The 17,186-nt window shown below is 45.6% G+C and overlaps 1 protein-coding gene across 1 annotated transcript; it reads left to right on the forward strand.

Annotated features, from left to right (window-relative positions):
• The first annotated feature begins 276 nt into the window (after window positions 1-276).
• On the forward strand, window positions 277-932 carry LOC123045564 (histone H2B.1-like). Its single transcript, XM_044468674.1, has one exon. It carries the CDS (start codon window positions 364-366, stop codon window positions 820-822), a length of 459 nt encoding a protein of 152 aa, XP_044324609.1. The 5' UTR covers window positions 277-363; the 3' UTR covers window positions 823-932.
• The last annotated feature ends 16,254 nt before the right edge of the window (window positions 933-17,186 follow it).

The raw sequence follows: 17,186 nt of genomic DNA on the forward strand, positions 1-17,186 counted from the left end.
AAAAGGATCTCTCTCGAAAGCGCGAAATGGGAAAACATTCTCGCCATCCCGCGCTCCAAACTTGACCCGCTCTTCTCGTTTTCCCGGTCCCGCCCTTTCCAAAATGGCACTACCGCGCCCCACGCCCGCGATCCGCGCCGAAACGCATCCTGGACGTCCACTTCCGATAGCGCCGAACGCATCTGACCGTTCAACATCACCGATCCGGGACACACACCCCTCCACCAATCAGCACTCAGCTCTCCACCTCTATAAGGTCATCACGCCCTCTCCGCTTTCCCCCACATCTCCTCCCGCTCCAAATCCCAACACCTTCCGGCGGCGAAGCAACCCACCCACCCTTCTCTCCCTCCCGAAGCAGCGATGGCCCCCAAGGCGGAGAAGAAGCCGGCGGCGAAGAAGCCCGCGGAGGAGGAGCCCGCGGCGGAGAAGGCCGAGAAGGCCCCGGCGGCGAAGAAGCCCAAGGCCGAGAAGCGGCTGCCAGCCGGCAAGACCGCCTCCAAGGAGGGCGGCGAGAAGAAGGGCAAGAAGAAGAGCAAGAAGAGCGTCGAGACCTACAAAATCTACATCTTCAAGGTGCTGAAGCAGGTGCACCCCGACATCGGCATCTCCTCCAAGGCCATGTCCATCATGAACTCCTTCATCAACGACATCTTCGAGAAGCTCGCCGGGGAGGCCTCCAAGCTCGCCCGCTACAACAAGAAGCCCACCATCACCTCCCGGGAGATCCAGACCTCCGTCCGCCTCGTCCTCCCCGGGGAGCTCGCCAAGCACGCCGTCTCTGAGGGCACCAAGGCCGTCACCAAGTTCACCTCCTCTTAGATTGCGTCGCCTGTATCTAGTAGCAAATGCAGTTCCTTCCTGTTGGTTTAGTGCTTGTCTGTGGACTCTGGTTATCTGCAAGTAATATTAGTCCTACTGTTGGATGAAAATTGCCGAATCATTGCCAATGCTTTTTTGGCTCGTCGGAAACAATGTTGCGTTGTTGGTTCTATTTATACTGATTTCCGCGGTGATTTACTTAATGCCTAATAGGTGTTCTAATTTTTATTCATCTCAGACATGAGATTTTGCTTACAATTCCTGCCCCTCGCGTATAGGTTATCAGGTTTTTGTTTCTTCAGTTTGTGCAGAACCCAGTGGTTGTCTCAATTGCCTCGTCGACTGCTGGCCATTGGCGCTGTCATGTAATCGAGGTGCTGATGAATAAGGACAAACCGTCTGATTTGTTTGCCATGGCTTGTTCTTATTACGTATGATACTCCTAGCTTTGCCTTGACACTCGTTTGTTGTAAGAACAATGAGTGATGATTTGTTTCACACTGTGCTTTCGTACTGATGCAATGTTTCAGATTTCTGAATCACCCAGATGGGTTCTTGTAGCTGCATGTGCAGAAACAAGTGCTCCTGTGTGCCAATCGTAATTGCTCGGTGGAAATGCTCTCATGTTCTGGTCTGTGAATGTGTTATAGAAGTCAGTGGTGTCCATAAGCAAATAGTATTAGTCAACTAGTCAGCCGTCTTGATTAACTTTGCGTGATGTATACATCCTGTCACTAGATTAAACTTTAGTTCCAGAGTTGCTGTTCATTTCTTATCGTCAGTTGTTTCCTAAACAACGGAGGAGATCTGGACTAATTGCCTGCCTCCCTGTTTATCGACACAAGTTACAAGTCTGATTTCTGTGCACTTTTGGTGAAGCAATGGTCCTCTGGCTGTAGTTTCTTGTCGGTATCACACAGACACAGTAATAATTTACTTTGTCAACTGGCTCCTGTGTTTGTGGGTTTTGGACTTGAAATGGAATGATAAATATCTACACTGAATTGAAGGTTTTTTGAATTTTCTGTGATGAAAAAGCAAATTTTACGTGTTCAAGTTTTAGCCCTTTTCTAGTTGATTCCTCAGCAACACCTAGAAATGCAATTGCATCCAAAATAAGAGTGCAGAAACAAAACGTGGATGTTTTCCTGACGCAACCCACTCAATTTACGGCATCATGCCATGTAGAAGGGCGAACAACGGTTTAAATCTCAGAGTCTAGACAAACGTTGGCAAATAATCACATTCACAATATCAAGTCGCTAGAACTAGATTAACAACAGCACAGGAAACCAAGATGCAGACTGGTGGTGCATCTCAAACTTTTAAACTTGGTAAACCGCTTAAAATATGTTCAGAAAATGTACACCATCGTTTCTGTTTAAGTCAAGACCACTGTCCTTGTTGGATCTCTCGGGCCAAGCAGCATTGTGCGCTGGATGTCTCTTAAGAACTAGAAACCTGAAAGTGCTGTGCTGACAAGCGAGTGATGGAGGAAGAGGCCGAATCGGTGCGCGAACAATGGTTCAGGATATATGTCCAAGGGAACAAGAGTCTCCTTGTACATGTTACAGGATTTCTCAGAACGAAACAGAGGCAATAATAAGGAGTGCCCCAGAAAATTTATGTTCAATGGTAGATGCTCTTTTTTTTCCTAAGAAAACAGGCACAAGCAGCGCCCGACTTTAAATAAACTAGATGGTGCCTCGCGCTTTTAGAATAAATCCGAGTCACTCCGTCGATCATCCGAGGACCAAGCAATCACACAAGCACGACACCGAGATTTGTTAACGAGGTTCACCGATATGGTTACATCCTCGGGGCATTGACTACGGACGCTTCTCCCCGTGACACCGTCACAATACTGCACACCGACCACCCGGGCACTAGCACACACCGCCGGCGCCCCTTTGCGCGCCTGTGCTATTATGTTGGCATAGGTTATGGAGTCGTGTCCTAATAGGACACTTGTATCCTAGGCCTCTCATATATAGCGAGGGTAGACACACGATGTAACCTATGTCAATATAATAGCACCGAAACGCAGGGGAAGCCGGCGGCATGTGCCGGTGTCCAGGGCGACCGGGTGCGGTATTGTGACGGTGTCATGGGGAGGAGCGCCCATAGTCAGGCCCCGGGGATGTAGCCATATCAGTGAACCTCGTTAACAAATCTCGGTGTCGTGCTCGTGTGATTGCTTGATCCTCGAATGATCGACGGTATGCCTCTGATTTATTCTAACAAGTGGTATTATGAGCTAGGTTGTTCGGAGGTTGTGGATTGTTGATCTAGAGGAAGTATAAGTCCGAGATGCAGCCGGCAGCAGTGTGGTTCTCGGTGAGATTGAAAAAAGCAATCGGTAGCGAAACCGGCAAGCAGGCTTCGGATCAACGGAAGGCTCTCGTGCTCGTTGGAGTGGCGAGGACGTGCGGCGATCGATCGGCAGATTGATTGGGCGGGCGTACAGGAGAGACATGCGGCGGTTGATCACGGGAACTTCTATGCGCCGCTTATTGCGGCAAGTAGTCACAGTTTCGCATAGCAGACGACTCGCCTGGGCCGGCCCACTAGCTAACCTCCGCAGAATGAAAAATCGGAAAAATAAAAGCGCGCTAGCTAGAAATCGAACCCGCAAGCTGCTGTAGATGAGCACCGCGTGCTAGCCACCACGACACCTGAGTTAATATGAAAATATGCAGCGCCAGCATTAAAGAACCTGAGCGAGTCCATAGCCACTGTAGTAACACAGGTTTCTTGCATACAATTACATATTAAAACTTCTATTAAAATTTCAAGCGTAAAAAAGGATTTTTTTTGAAACGCGACATTATTTGGGAACTGAATAGAAACTAAAAACAAGTAGGGAAAAAATTGAATACAAGAATAATTTCTAAATTATGAACTACTTTTCGTAAACGCAAAACATCTTTTCCAAAACAAGTAACAAAACTGAAAAGGTGATAATGTTTTCAAAACTAATCTATTTTCAAAAAACTCGAGCATTTTTTGAATTTGTGACAAAATTCCGAAAACAAGAACATTTTTAAAATTTGTGAACAAATTTTCAAAACTGTAGCTTTTTTAGAATATGTGAACAAATTTGGACAACAAGAACATTTTTGAAATACCAAATATTTTAGAATTTGCAAACAAAAATTAAACATGCGAACACACTTGAATTTGTGAACAAATTTTCAAAAATGAACATTTTTTGAATATGTGAACGAATTTTGAAAACGAAAATATGTTTTGAATTTGCGAACAAATTTGCAAAATGGGAATAATTTTTTACATTTCCAGAACATTTTTGAATTTTTGAACAAAATTTGGAAACAGGAACATTTTTATGAGATTCCCAAACATTTTTTTAATTTGCGAACAATTTTTTAAAGCGGGAACATGTTTTGTACCGCCGAACATTTTTTAAAATTTGTGATTTTTTTTAAACTGAACAATTTTGATACTCAAAAACGAAAATGTGCATATTTTTCTAAAAGTGCGGGGAACAATTTATTTAAAACAGGAACATGTTTTGAACCACCAAACATTTTTTGAAATTGTGAACAAAAATTTGAAACTGAACAATTTCAAAACTCCTGAAAAAATGAAAACATGCACATTTTTGGAATTTTCCGAAAAACTATGAATTTTCGACAAATCAGGGACATTTTTTTGAAATCATGAACAATTTTTTCTAAACATGATTTTTTTGGGAAATTATGAATAATTTGTTCAAAACACATTTTTCAGAAATTTCAGAAAACATGAACATTTTTGGAGTATGTGAACAAAATTGAAAAGGCTAGATTTTTTTTTGAAATTACAGAACATTTTCAAATTTATGAATTTTTTTTAGAAATGAGAACATTTTTTCAAATTCCTCGAACATATTTTGAATTTGCGAACAAATTGTCAAAAACATGATTTCTTTTCAAATTAGTGAACACATTTATTGAAAATTCCAAATAGAAAAGAAAACCAAAAAAAGGCAAGTACGAACATTTTTTAAAAAGGGAACATTTTTTAAATCCCACAACATTTTGTTTAAAATGCGAACATTCTTTGAATTTATGAACACTTTTGGAAAATGCGGCCATCTTTTTAAAAAAATGAAGGTTTTTTGAAAGTGGGAACAATTTTTTAAGGTTATGAACAATTTTTGAAACATGAATTGTTTTCAAAAAAAATGGAAAAAAGAAACCGAAAAGGAAACAAGAACATTTTTAGACCAAAGTTAGAAACAGAAAACAATTTTTAAAATTCCAAACAAATTTGAAAGTTGAACATTTTTTGAATACGTAAACAAAAGTTGAATACGTGAAGAAAAGATAAAACAAATATGTTCAGAAATTCATGAATCTTTTTAGAAAATTGCAAACAATTTTTGAAACGGAAATATTTTTTCAAATCGCAAACAGTTTTTTAAAAGTTGTCAAAATTTTGAACAAAAATATTCTAAACAATTTGTTAACACAAAATATTTTTTGAAAATTTCGAACATTTTTTGATAAATGCATATTGTTTTTGAATTTATGAACAAAATTTGAAAGCACGAACATTTTTCAAATTTTGAACATTTTTGTAAAAGTGCAAACATTTTTTTGAAAGAGAAAACATAAACTTGAAAAACAAAAAAGAAAAAAAGAAAAGAAAAAGAAACAGAAATAGAAAAAGAAAGAAAAATAAAAACCGGTTCAGAAACCTTCTAGAAGGTTCCAAAACCGGAAAAAACCAGCTGGGAACCTCTAGAAGGTTCCCAAAACCGAGAGTGCTGGAACGGTTAAACGGGCCGACCCGTTGCGTCGCTGCTCGGTTGCTCGCCTGTACGAAGCGCTGGCAGTTTGACGCAACGAGCGGCGAATAGGATATTCCGTTGATCACATGGATCGATCGGGCGAGCGTCAGGCTGCCGTGCGTACATGCTGAGGATATCTGGCGCCTGGCGGCCCATGGCAGGAGGCCCATCAGGAGTAGTGCGCTGGCCCAAGCTGGGCTAGCAAGTCTGTGGACCAGGTGTTGGTGCAGCGCTGAATCGGGCAACGGGTGCTTGTTCGCTGGAGCAGATCGAGGAACGGAGGAAGCTTATACGCGAGATTTGTTTTGTGAAAAAAAGAGGACCGACACGGACGGAGACAATCAAATCGGCCAAGAAAAATCCAGCTTGATATGTCTACATCGGAATTAGCAAGGGCATAGGCCAGGCAATTGCTAGCATCTAGGGAGTTGAACCAAAGGAGCACTTCACGTGAGACCAACTGGGTAGTTGATTTCTACTGGTGCGTGGACATTATGTTCGTCTACTTGGAGATCACGGGAAGACTGCTTAATTATTTTTCACGGAGTCAGCCGTACAAAGAATCCTGATTCCATCGGGTATCGGGTTTGAGGTGGAAAAGTTCACGGAACTGAACATCTTGAGTTATGGTAGACAAGAGTGAAAATTGTATTGGCACAACATGGATGCTTGAAGGCGTTGCGAGAAGTCATGTCAGCTAAGATGAAATTATCATGTGATGGATGGAAATTCGTGAGACGATTTGGGAGCCTTGAGCGTGTCGTTGCAGTCGGACAAGTCCGGCTGGGTTGGACTAGATGGTCTGACGGATCGATGCAAGTCGATTGATACAGAAGACGGTAGTGGGATCGACGAAGATGACATAGGAGCGTGATGCTGATGGTGACCGACTTCTGGGGCGTGGAAACACATGGCGCAGGCCTGAGGGCTTGTGTGGCTTCGACAAGACTATGGCGCGAGGTTGATTCAAGACAGTACAGACGAAGCTTGAAGTCGACGGGGTGCAAGGGTGGACTGATCATCTACCATGGAGTCATGTTGAAGGTGAAGCTGGAGTCTGAAGGACTTCACTCAGTGCTGATTGAGGGGCTACGGCGTAAGTTGACAGAGAGTCGAAGCCTATTCAGCGGGAAAAAGCGAGTGACACGTAGTTTGGACTGGAGCCCAATGGTCTGATGGAAGCGCGAAACTCGTCATCGGTCGGTGATGATCGATGGTACTCCGCAGTGGGGGTTGAGTGGTGTGGGTTCGCGACCCTTGAGACTCGACCGGGACAGCGGAGGCTCGACGCGGTAATAGCGGCGAGGCGTGCGGCACGCACGGGGCATAGAGATGGGCCAGGGCTCTGGCGGTCATACATGTGGTGAGACAACTGCGAATTTGACTCGGGATGACTACAAGCAATGGTGAAATTCCTTCAAGTTTCAGACAGACGGTCAAGAAAGGAGCGGTGATGTTGAGTTCAGGTAACTTTTATGTGTGACACCCAATATGTGAGTTGTTCATTTTCACGCAGGTCATTGATCAATATGTGATGTCGTTGGACTGATACTCTGGAAGTTGGGAGCACAAACTAGAGTAACAAGAAACTTAATTTTGCTCGAGTGTTGACTGTGGTCAAGAAAAGAAGGGACTACAAGTTGTAGGTGAAGTCACATGGAGTCTTTGGAGTAGCAGCGGTGCTCATGGGATAAGCTCAAGTCCAATGTACATGGAAATTTGACGCATTGACGAATTCAAGGTGGTGGAGAATATTCGCCAAGGTGGAGTTTGTTGGAGTTGTGTCGAATATTGTGTACAAGATAGGTTACAGTTGGACTTGTAGTTGTATTGTGTTTACATAGGATATGGAGTCGTGTCCTAGTAGGACACTTGTATCCTATGCCTCTTATATATAGCGGGGATAGACACACGATGTAACCTATGCCAACATAATAGCACCGGAACGCAGGGGAAGCCGGCGGCATGTGCCGGTGTCCAGGGCAACCGGGTGCGGTATTGTGACGGTGTCATGGGGAGAAGCGTCCATAGTCAGGCCCCGGGGATATAGCCATATCGGTGAACCTCGTTAACAAATCTCGGTGTCGTGCTCGTGTGATTGCTTGATCCTCGGATGATCGACGGTATGCCTCGGATTTATTCTAACACGCGCGTTGCTGCAGAATATTATAATTCATTTGACGTGTGAATGTTGGCCCTGAGTGTTGATTCACATCACGACTCAATTGTTAACAAACGTCTATATTCATCCCGGGCATTCAAAGGCATATGTTTACCATAAACTGTCAATCTAGGAAGTAATCAGCTGAAACTTGGCTACATACCACCATATTTCCGCAAAGCAGACTAAGAAAATGACTCTATACAATCAAGTGCTAGGATCAATTAAAATTGTGGAAACTATATCTGCATCATAGTTTAAATATTTGATAACACTTATGGTCTTCGTCCTTGTCCAGTTTTCACCAGTCCCAGTAATGTCGAAAGAAACATGACCTGAAAATTACCGTTAAACAAATAAGTACTTCATGGAGGTAAAGTAGAGGCATTAGAAGAAAAGTCAGTATACACATATGCTATGCATACATTTTGATACAGCTCGCGTTAGACAAGCTTCTGAAATGATTTTTTTTACATATTCTGAAAACACTAAAGCTCTGTTTGGATGTTTGCATTGGGAGCCTTGGCATTGCATTGAGTTGAATACCAATATCAGAGTATATTGGTATTGAGATTGAATGCCAATATTTTTGTTTGGATGTTTAGGTATTCAGAAGACATACTTGATATTGAGGTTGAATGTCAAACGTTGTTTCGATGGTCAAAGTGAGGAATTGATTGGAGACATGCGCCGGAGATCGGGATGGAGGTGGGGCGGGCGATGGCCGCTGGAGCTCGGGATGGAGGTGACCAGGTGGGCGAGATGGGCTACCTGCGCCTGGCCACTAAAGCTCGGGGTGGATGCACGCTGGCCGCCGGATCTCAGTGTGGAAGCGGGACAGGAGGATGGCGCCGGCCGCCGGAGCTCGGGGTGGAGGCGGGGCGGAGGGTGGAATCGGTGGCTGGAGCTCGGGGTGGAGGTGGTTGGGATAAGCTACCTGCGCCGGGCCGCCAGAGCTCGGGGTGGAGGCAGGCCGGCCATCGGAGCTCGAGGTGGAGGTGGGCGGGATGGGGTGCATGCGCCATCGCCGCTCCTGGGCACTCACGGACATGGGCGAGACCTGTCTCGAGTGGGGATGGGAGGAACCACGTTGTTTTCCGATACCTAGCGATGTCGAGCACGTACCCACTGAATTGGGCCTGGAGTTTTTTGCGTTAGCGAAGGCTTGCTCGATATCTAGCCCGAATGCCACGACTGAATGCCAAGGCCAACCAAACGGTGGCATTCGGGATATTCGGCCCAAACAAATGCCAATACCCAATACCAAGCCTGAATGCTAACATCCAAACGGAGCGTAATCTATATTCAATACAAAATTATAGTTTGCATTCATAGTCTTTTTTTGTGGTTTAAAGAAAGCAGTGTCATTATCAAATTTCAACCCACTTACAAATGTCCTAAGATCGCTATCTGTTTTTGTTGTTGGCTGATTAGTAGCCAACGTGTTACAGGCAGCCCCATCCATAAGAAGTCCAGAGATCTAGTAAGAGCAGCATAGCAGGAAGCCATGGAGCAAAAGCGTCCCAAAGACACAAAAAGGCTACCGTTTTGCCAGTCTGGTCTATTCTGTTGAGAAAGTTGCTGCTCAGCACGCTCCAAAAAACAAAAATAGCTCAGTTTCTCTTGACCAGAGAGTTAGAAAGGGAATTGTGTTAAAGTTATGTCGAATATTATTGTACAAGTTAGGTTACAGTTGGACTTGGAGTCGTATGGTGTGTGGACAGGATATGAAGTCGTGTTCAAGTAGGACACTTGTATCCTAGGCCACTTATATATAATGAGGATAGACACACGATGTAACCTATGCCAACATAATAGCACATGCACGCGGGGGGAGCCGGCGGCGTGTGCCGGCGCCCGGACGGTCGGGATGCGGTATTGTGACGGTGTCACGGGGAAGAGCGCCTGTAGTCATGTCCCGGGGATGTAGCCATGATGATGAACCTCGTTAACAAATCTCGGTGTCGTGCTTGTGTGATTATTTGGTCTTCGGTAGATCAACAGAACGCCTTAGATTTATTCTAACAAGTGGCATCACGAGCAAGGTTATGAGAAGGTCGCAGTTGTGTTTAATATAGAGGAAGGAGCGGAAGAATCGAGTTAGTCGCATGCGGCGATGGAAAGATTAGATGGATATCTGCTCGAGAAGCAATCGGATTTCAGCGGCAACGGCAGATCAGATCGGTTTGCAGCAGCAGCTAAGTTCTCGGAGTCGGATCGAGTAACGATCAGGAGCACCCGCGCACAGGCAGGCAAGCGGCAGGCGAGGCCACGGACAGGCGTCGGGCAGATCGAATCAGAAGCAGCGGTGGCACGCACATGCAACGCGTGTGGAGCAGCAGATCGAGATGTCATAAGGCGGCGGCGTGATGTGTACGAGCAGGGCTGCAGGCAGAGTGCTAGGACACGTGGTGCGAGGCAAGCGCGTGGAGGCAACGAGAGGCTGGCATGCGCGGCAGGCTTGACGTGTGGCGATATGTTCGATCGGGCGAGCGTCTGGCGGCCCATGACAGGCAAGGCCCATGGTGCGCTGGCGCTGCTGGAAAGCAGAGGCGCGTGCGCCTGGTCGGTTGAGCGTAGGTACGCAGCGGTGCAAGGGTCCGATGAGATTTGTTTGGACAAAAAGGTTCGGTTCTGGAAGGTGCTGCAGCGTGATGGAACATGGAATTCACTGGCGACTAGCATGTCGATTTTGAGCATGGAAAAGAAAAGAACAAGGAAATTAGAAGTCACGTAGTGCTATGGTTGTGGAGCGGATGTAGTAATGGAATTGCTTGAGTTGGTTGCACACATACACAAAACTACAAGGACTACTTTTGGGGTTCTTTGTTTCACACGCTAAGGAGATCTCGGCATGGCAGTAGTGATGTTGTTCTGCTAGCAGTCAAAGGAGGACCGAAGACGGCGACATGCATGCGTATAAGGCTCGGAGGAGTCTGGATTGTGTCGTGACAGGATCATGCAAACACAGGGCATCAAGCAATGCACGGAGATGTGCGGGCGGACATGACGTAGGGTGGAGCATGTTTGCAGTTGGATAATTTTGGTTGGGTCGGATTGGACTGTCTGATGGATCGACGGGGATGTCGGTCAAAGCAGGAGATGGCGGTGATTTCAGCGACGACGACACAGGAGCGTGATGCTGATGGTGGCCGACTTGTGGGGCGTGGAAACACGTGGTGCAGGCCTGAGGGCTTGTGCGGCTTCGACAAGACTATGATGCAGGGTTGATTCAAGGTTGTGTACACATGAGAGCTTGAGGTCGACAGGGCGTGGAGGTGGCACGTACAACCACCATGGAGTCATGTTGAAGGTGAAGCTGGAGTCCGGCGGAAGACTTCACTCTGTGCTGATGGAGGGGCTACGGCGTAAGAATTCACAGAGTCGAAGCCTATTTCAGCGGGATAGCGAGAGACACGTGGATCGGACTAGGTACCAGTGGTCGGATGGAGACCTGATACTCGGCATCGGTCGGTGATGATCGGTGATTCTCTGCAGTGGGGGTTGAGGCAGTGTGGGCCAGCTACCCGAGAGACTCGACCAGGACAGCAGAGGCTCAATGCGGTGATAGCGGCGAGGCGTGCGGTAAGCACGGGACACAGCGACAGACCAAGGCACTAATGGCGAGACGTGTGGTCAGACAAAGTGTGTAGGGGGTGCTGAAGCAGTGTTGACGAGTACCAGATTCGAGCTGGTGACTGGGTCTATCGGTGTCGGTTGATGGACAAGAGTTGACCATGGTGAATCTGAGAAAGTGACAGGAAGTCTGGAATTGTCTAAACAAAGAGAGTACATGGTTGTATATTCTGTGGTGCTCGGTGCACATGGAAAAGTGCAGATGACAAGATAGAAGGAGGCGGAGTGCTATAGCTGTGGGACATGTCAAAGACTAACCGGGAAAAAAAAGATGAGACAATTGTGAATTTGACTCAGGATGACACAGGGCGATGGTGAAATTCCTTCAAGTTTCAGACAGACGATCAAGAAAGAGCGATGTTGAGTTCAGGTAATTCTTGTATGTGACATCCAATATGTGAGTTGTTCATTTTCACGCAGATAAATTATCGGTGTGTGATGGCGTTGAACGGAAACAATGGAAGTTGGGAGCACAAAGTAGAGTAATGAGAAACTTAATTTTGCTCGAGTGTTGACTATGAAGAAGACGAGAAGGGACTACAGTTGCAGGTGGAGTCATATGGAGTCTGGGAGTAGCAGCAGTGTTCATGGCGCATCTCAAGTCCAATGTACATGGAGGTTCAACGCATGGACGAATTTAAGGTGGTGGAGAATATTCGCCAAGGTGGAGTTTATTAGAGTTATGTCGAATATTATTGTACAAGTTAGGTTACAGCTGGACTTGGAGTCGTACGGTGTGTGGACAGGATATGGAGTCTGTCCAAGTAGGACACTTGTATCCTAGGCCTCTTATATATAGCGGGGGTAGACACACGATGTAACCTATGCCAACATAATAGCACAGGCACGCGGGGGAGCCGGCGGCGTGTGCCGGCGCCCGGGCGGCCGGGATGCGGTATTGTGACGGTGTCATGGGGAGGACAGCTGTAGGATCGAAAGTATGTCTAGAGGGGGGGGGGGTTGATTAGACTACTTGACCAACTAAAAAATTATCCTTTTCCCAATTTTAGTCTTTGGCAGATTTTAGCTATCTTAGCACAAGTCAAGTAATCTTAACACAATTCAAGCAAGCATGCAAAGAGTATATGAGCAGTGAAAAGTAAAGCATGCAACTTGCAAGAATGTAAAGGGAAGGGTTTGGAGAATTCAAACGCAATTTGGAGACACGGTGATTTTTGAGCCGTGGTTCCGATAGATGGTGCTATCGTACATCCACGTTGATGGAGACTTCAACCCACGAAGGGTAACGGTTGCGCGAGTCCATGAAGGGCTCCACCCATGAAGGGTCCACGAAGAAGCAACCTTGTCTATCCCACCATGGCCGTCGCCCACGAAGGACTTGCCTCACTAGCGGTAGATCTTCACGAAGTAGGCGATCTTCTTGCCCTTACAAACTCCTTGGTTCAACTCCACAATCTTGTCTGAGGCTCCCAAGTGACACCTAGCCAATCTAGGAGACACCACTCTCCAAGAAGTAACAAATGGTGTGTTGATGATGAACTCCTTGCTCTTGTGCTTCAAATGATAGTCTCCCCAACACTCAACTCTCTCTCACAGGATTTGAATTTGGTGGAAAAAGGATTTGAGTAGAAAGCAACTTGGGGAAGGCTAGAGATCAAGATTCATATGGTAGGAATGGAATATCTTGGCCTCAACACATGAGTAGGTGGTTCCTTCTCAGAAACAACAAGTTGGAAGTGTAGGTTTGTTCTGATGGCACTCTCTCCGAATGAAGAGGAGGTGGAGGGGTATATATAGCCTCAACACAAAATCTAACCATTACACACAACTTGCCAAACTTGGTGGGACCGAATTGGTAAACTCGGTCGGACCGATTTAGCAAATCTAGTGACCGTTAGGATTTTCGGTGGGACCGACATGCAACTCGGTAGGACCGATATGGTCAGGGTTAGGGCATAACGTAATCTCGGTGAGACCGATTACACAAACTCGGTGAGACCAATTTTGGTAATAAGCTAACCAGAGAGTTGGTCAGGTAAACTCGGTGGGACCGGTTCGCTCATTTCGGTGGGACCGAAATGTTACGAAAAGGAAACAGAGAGTTTACATTGCAATCTCAGTGGGACCGATCGCTCATCTCGGTGGTACCGAAACGTTATGAAAGGAAACAGAGAGATTACAACCCCATCTCGGTGAGACCGAGATCCCTATCGGTGAGACCGATTTGCCTAGGGTTTGTGGCAGTGGCTATGATATCTGAACTCGGTGGCGCCGGGTAGAAAGAATCGGTAGGGCCGAGTTTGACTTTTGGTTTAGGTCATATGTGGATATGAGAAAGTAGTTGAGGGTTTTGGAGCATATCACTAAGCACTGTGGAGCAAGAAACTCATTAAGCAACACCTCATCCCTCCTTGATAGTATTGACTTTTCCTATAGACTCAATGTGATCTTGGATCACTAAAATATAAAATGTAGAGTCTTGAGCTTTTGAGCTTGAGCCAATCTTTTTATCCTTAGAATTTTGAGGGATCTACTTTTCTCATTCATGCCATGCCATTTATTGAGCTTTTTCCTGAAATATTCATCTTGGAATGATGTTAGCTCAATGAGCTATATGTTGTTAGGAATTACCAAAACCACCTAGGGATAGTTGCACTTTCAATCTCCCCTTTTTGGTAATTGATGACAACATATAGATCAAAGCTTCGACAAATGATAATAAGAGTGAAAAACATTGTCGCTTTGAGAAGTATGTGATAAGCAAGAGCTCCCCCTAAATTTGTGCATAGTTTAAGATTTGCTTTGGACTGCAAATGCACAAGGAGTTAGGCTCATGGGTAACTCTTCCATGTCACATACATCTTGGTGAAGCGCTCAAAATGATAATGATTGAATACATGCACTCATCACGAAGCAAAGTGAATGATCATATAGAGATAAACGAGATAATGTCATCCAACAAGCATAAATGTAGCATATGATCAAACACATGATCATCCAAGTATCACACAGACATAGAGTATCTCAAACAAGCAAATAAAGTTCAACCACCAAAGCAAGAGAGAATAAAAAGCAACACTCTCTCTCGAAGCCTATAATCTATACATTTTTCTCCCCCTTTGGCAACAAGTTACCAAAAAGTTTATAGAAAATACATAGCACTAAATCGACTCTCAGGCTTGATCTTCAGGTGGTGGTGTAGAGATGGCTCCTTGGACGAAGACTTCAGTATATGTGGATGGAGCTGGAGGTGTGGGTGCTGAAGGTGGTTGCACTGGAGCTGTAGGAGCTGTAGCTGGTGCAGATGAAGTGGCTCTGGTGTCTGTCACTGGCACTACAGCTGATCTCTGAGCTCTAGGCACTCTGGCAAATGCATCAGTGGTTGTCTTGCCCTTCCTCTCCTCCATGTCATCCTGAAGCTGCTCAACAACAGACTGGATCTCAGTTACCTTCACATCCAAGTCATAGAACTTCTGCTCCATGGTCCTCTCCAGGCTCTCCTGGTTTTGAGTCAAGGTGACCAGCCCCTTCTCAATCCTCAGAGTGGATGCAATCAAGTAGCCTAGTTGATCTTGTTTGCTCTTCAGAAAGTACTAAGATGCCTCTTCCATTGTTGGCATCTTGGTAGCGTTCTCTGTCTTTGCCTTCTCCTTCTTGGCTTGAGCATGCATAGAAGATGGTTCATCTTCATCCATAATCACTTGGTTGTCCTCAAATTCTGGATAGATAGGCATGTGATCCTTGTCCAACAAGTATGTTCCTGTGCCCATCTTGGAGTTAATCAGCTCCTGAATCTGTGGGGCATACCCACAACTTCTCTTCTGGTCAGCTGCTGTCCTCTTGATAGTCTCAACTATAAGGCTCATGACCTTGAACTTCTGTGGCACATCAAATAAGTGTAGCAAGTTTATAGCATGGCCTCTTATCACGTTGTGGTCACCTGACTTGGGCAATAGAGTATGCCTGAGGATCCAGTTGATAGTTGGGAGTCCTGACAGAAGATAATGTATAGATCCAAACTTATGTGTCTCAACTGCAGCATCTGGGATCTCCTTGTACATATGAGCCACGGAATTGTGATCCATCTTCTTCTTGGCATAGACATCCAAGTCATCTTCCTTCTCCTTAGGTGCATTGATCAGATTTGCCCATTCCTCAATAGTTGATTGGTACCTTGTACCTTCAGACATCCACACTATCCTGCCATCTGGATAGAAATGTGCTATGGAGTAGAATTGCATTATGAGCTTATGATTCCACTTTGTGAGCTTCTGCCCAACAAAGTCTACAACTCCACAAGCACTAAAACTGTCTTGCACACCAGGATAGTGTTCCTCATTCTCCTTCATGTAGGTCCAGTTGGCCCACCTCATGTCACAAACTATAGGCTTCTTGTCCAACAACACTGTCTCATAGAAATCCTGTTGTTCCTTAGTATGGAACCTGTAATCAAGAGCAGTCCTTCTCCTGATAGCATAAGGATCAGACAACCTCCATTGTCTGAGGCCTGCATCCTTTCTCAGCTTCATGTTCTCAGCCACAGGATGAGCATCATTGTGGTCTGGAATCTTTGGCTTCAACTTTATCAAAACATGCTCTTCATCTTCTTCTTCTTCAGCAACAGTCTCAGGCACTGGGGCCTTGTTCTTCTCAGCAGCAGATATGTTTCTGGTATTCCTCTTTGGTGCAGTCTTTGGTTTGGAGGCAGCTTTGGGTGCTTCTTTGGGCTTTGATGATGCAGCCCCTGACATAATATCATCACCCATAAGCTTCTGAGCCTTGGGTGCTGGTGCAGCAACCTCTTCTTCCTCTTCATCATCAGAAGAATGCTTCTCAAATTCTGCCATTGGATCAACTTTCTTGCACCATCTCCCTCTCTTTCTTTCCTTCTTCTTTCCTTCTACAGCAGCCTCTTTGGGTTGAGATTCCAAAGGTACTTGAGTAGAGGCTCTGGCTTTAGACATGGGGGTTCTCTTTGCAGGCACTTTGGTCTTCATACCAGGCTTAATAGCAGCAGCTGTGCCATACTCCTTTTTGAGCACTTTCTTCTTGGAAGTGGCCTCATCCTCTACTGCCACATAGTCTTCATCCTCAGATTCTGAGGTTTTCTTCTTTCTGGCCCTGGTGGGAGCTTTAGGCAAATTGCTTGGGGTGCTCCTGCTGCCCTCATCAGAGGTACTAGAGGGACTAGTGCCCTCACTCATCTGAACTTGCTCCTCTTCTTTGTTCTGGCTGTCACTTTGATCAGACATATTGCAAACACTGACTGCTGACCCTGTGAATAGATGTAGATGAAATGGAGTGGATGAGTATCACAAAATACAGAGGTTTTTGCAAAAGAATGATTCAAAAACTTAGTTTTAGTTTTCCACAGAAAGCATTTCAGATCAACCAATTTGCAAACTCCGTGATACCGAAGCAGCTTTTGGAACCAAAACTAGTGAACTCGGTCAGACCGAGTCACAGTTCAGTGGCACCGAGACTGCTAGGGTTTCACAAAGTCCTGAACTCGGTCACACCGATTTACAATTCTCGGTCAGACCGAGAATCACTTGTGCAATGACATTAACCAAATCAGTGGAACCGAGTTCTACAACTCGGTGGGTCCGAGATGGTTTCGGCTGAAACCTAACCCTAAATTTTCAATTCACTTCTAATCTAAGGATTGTTTTGACTGGATAGACTTGTTTCAATCGTGGCAAGAATCATGATGAACACAATGTGCTAGGAATCGGACGGGGATAGCACTGTGATCGAGTCCATACCCTAGCTTGGCGATGAACTCGCTACGGCGGAAACGGCGGGGGTGAA

This window comes from Triticum aestivum, chromosome 2B, assembly GCF_018294505.1.
Source record: "Triticum aestivum cultivar Chinese Spring chromosome 2B, IWGSC CS RefSeq v2.1, whole genome shotgun sequence".
Lineage (NCBI taxonomy): Eukaryota > Viridiplantae > Streptophyta > Magnoliopsida > Poales > Poaceae > Triticum > Triticum aestivum.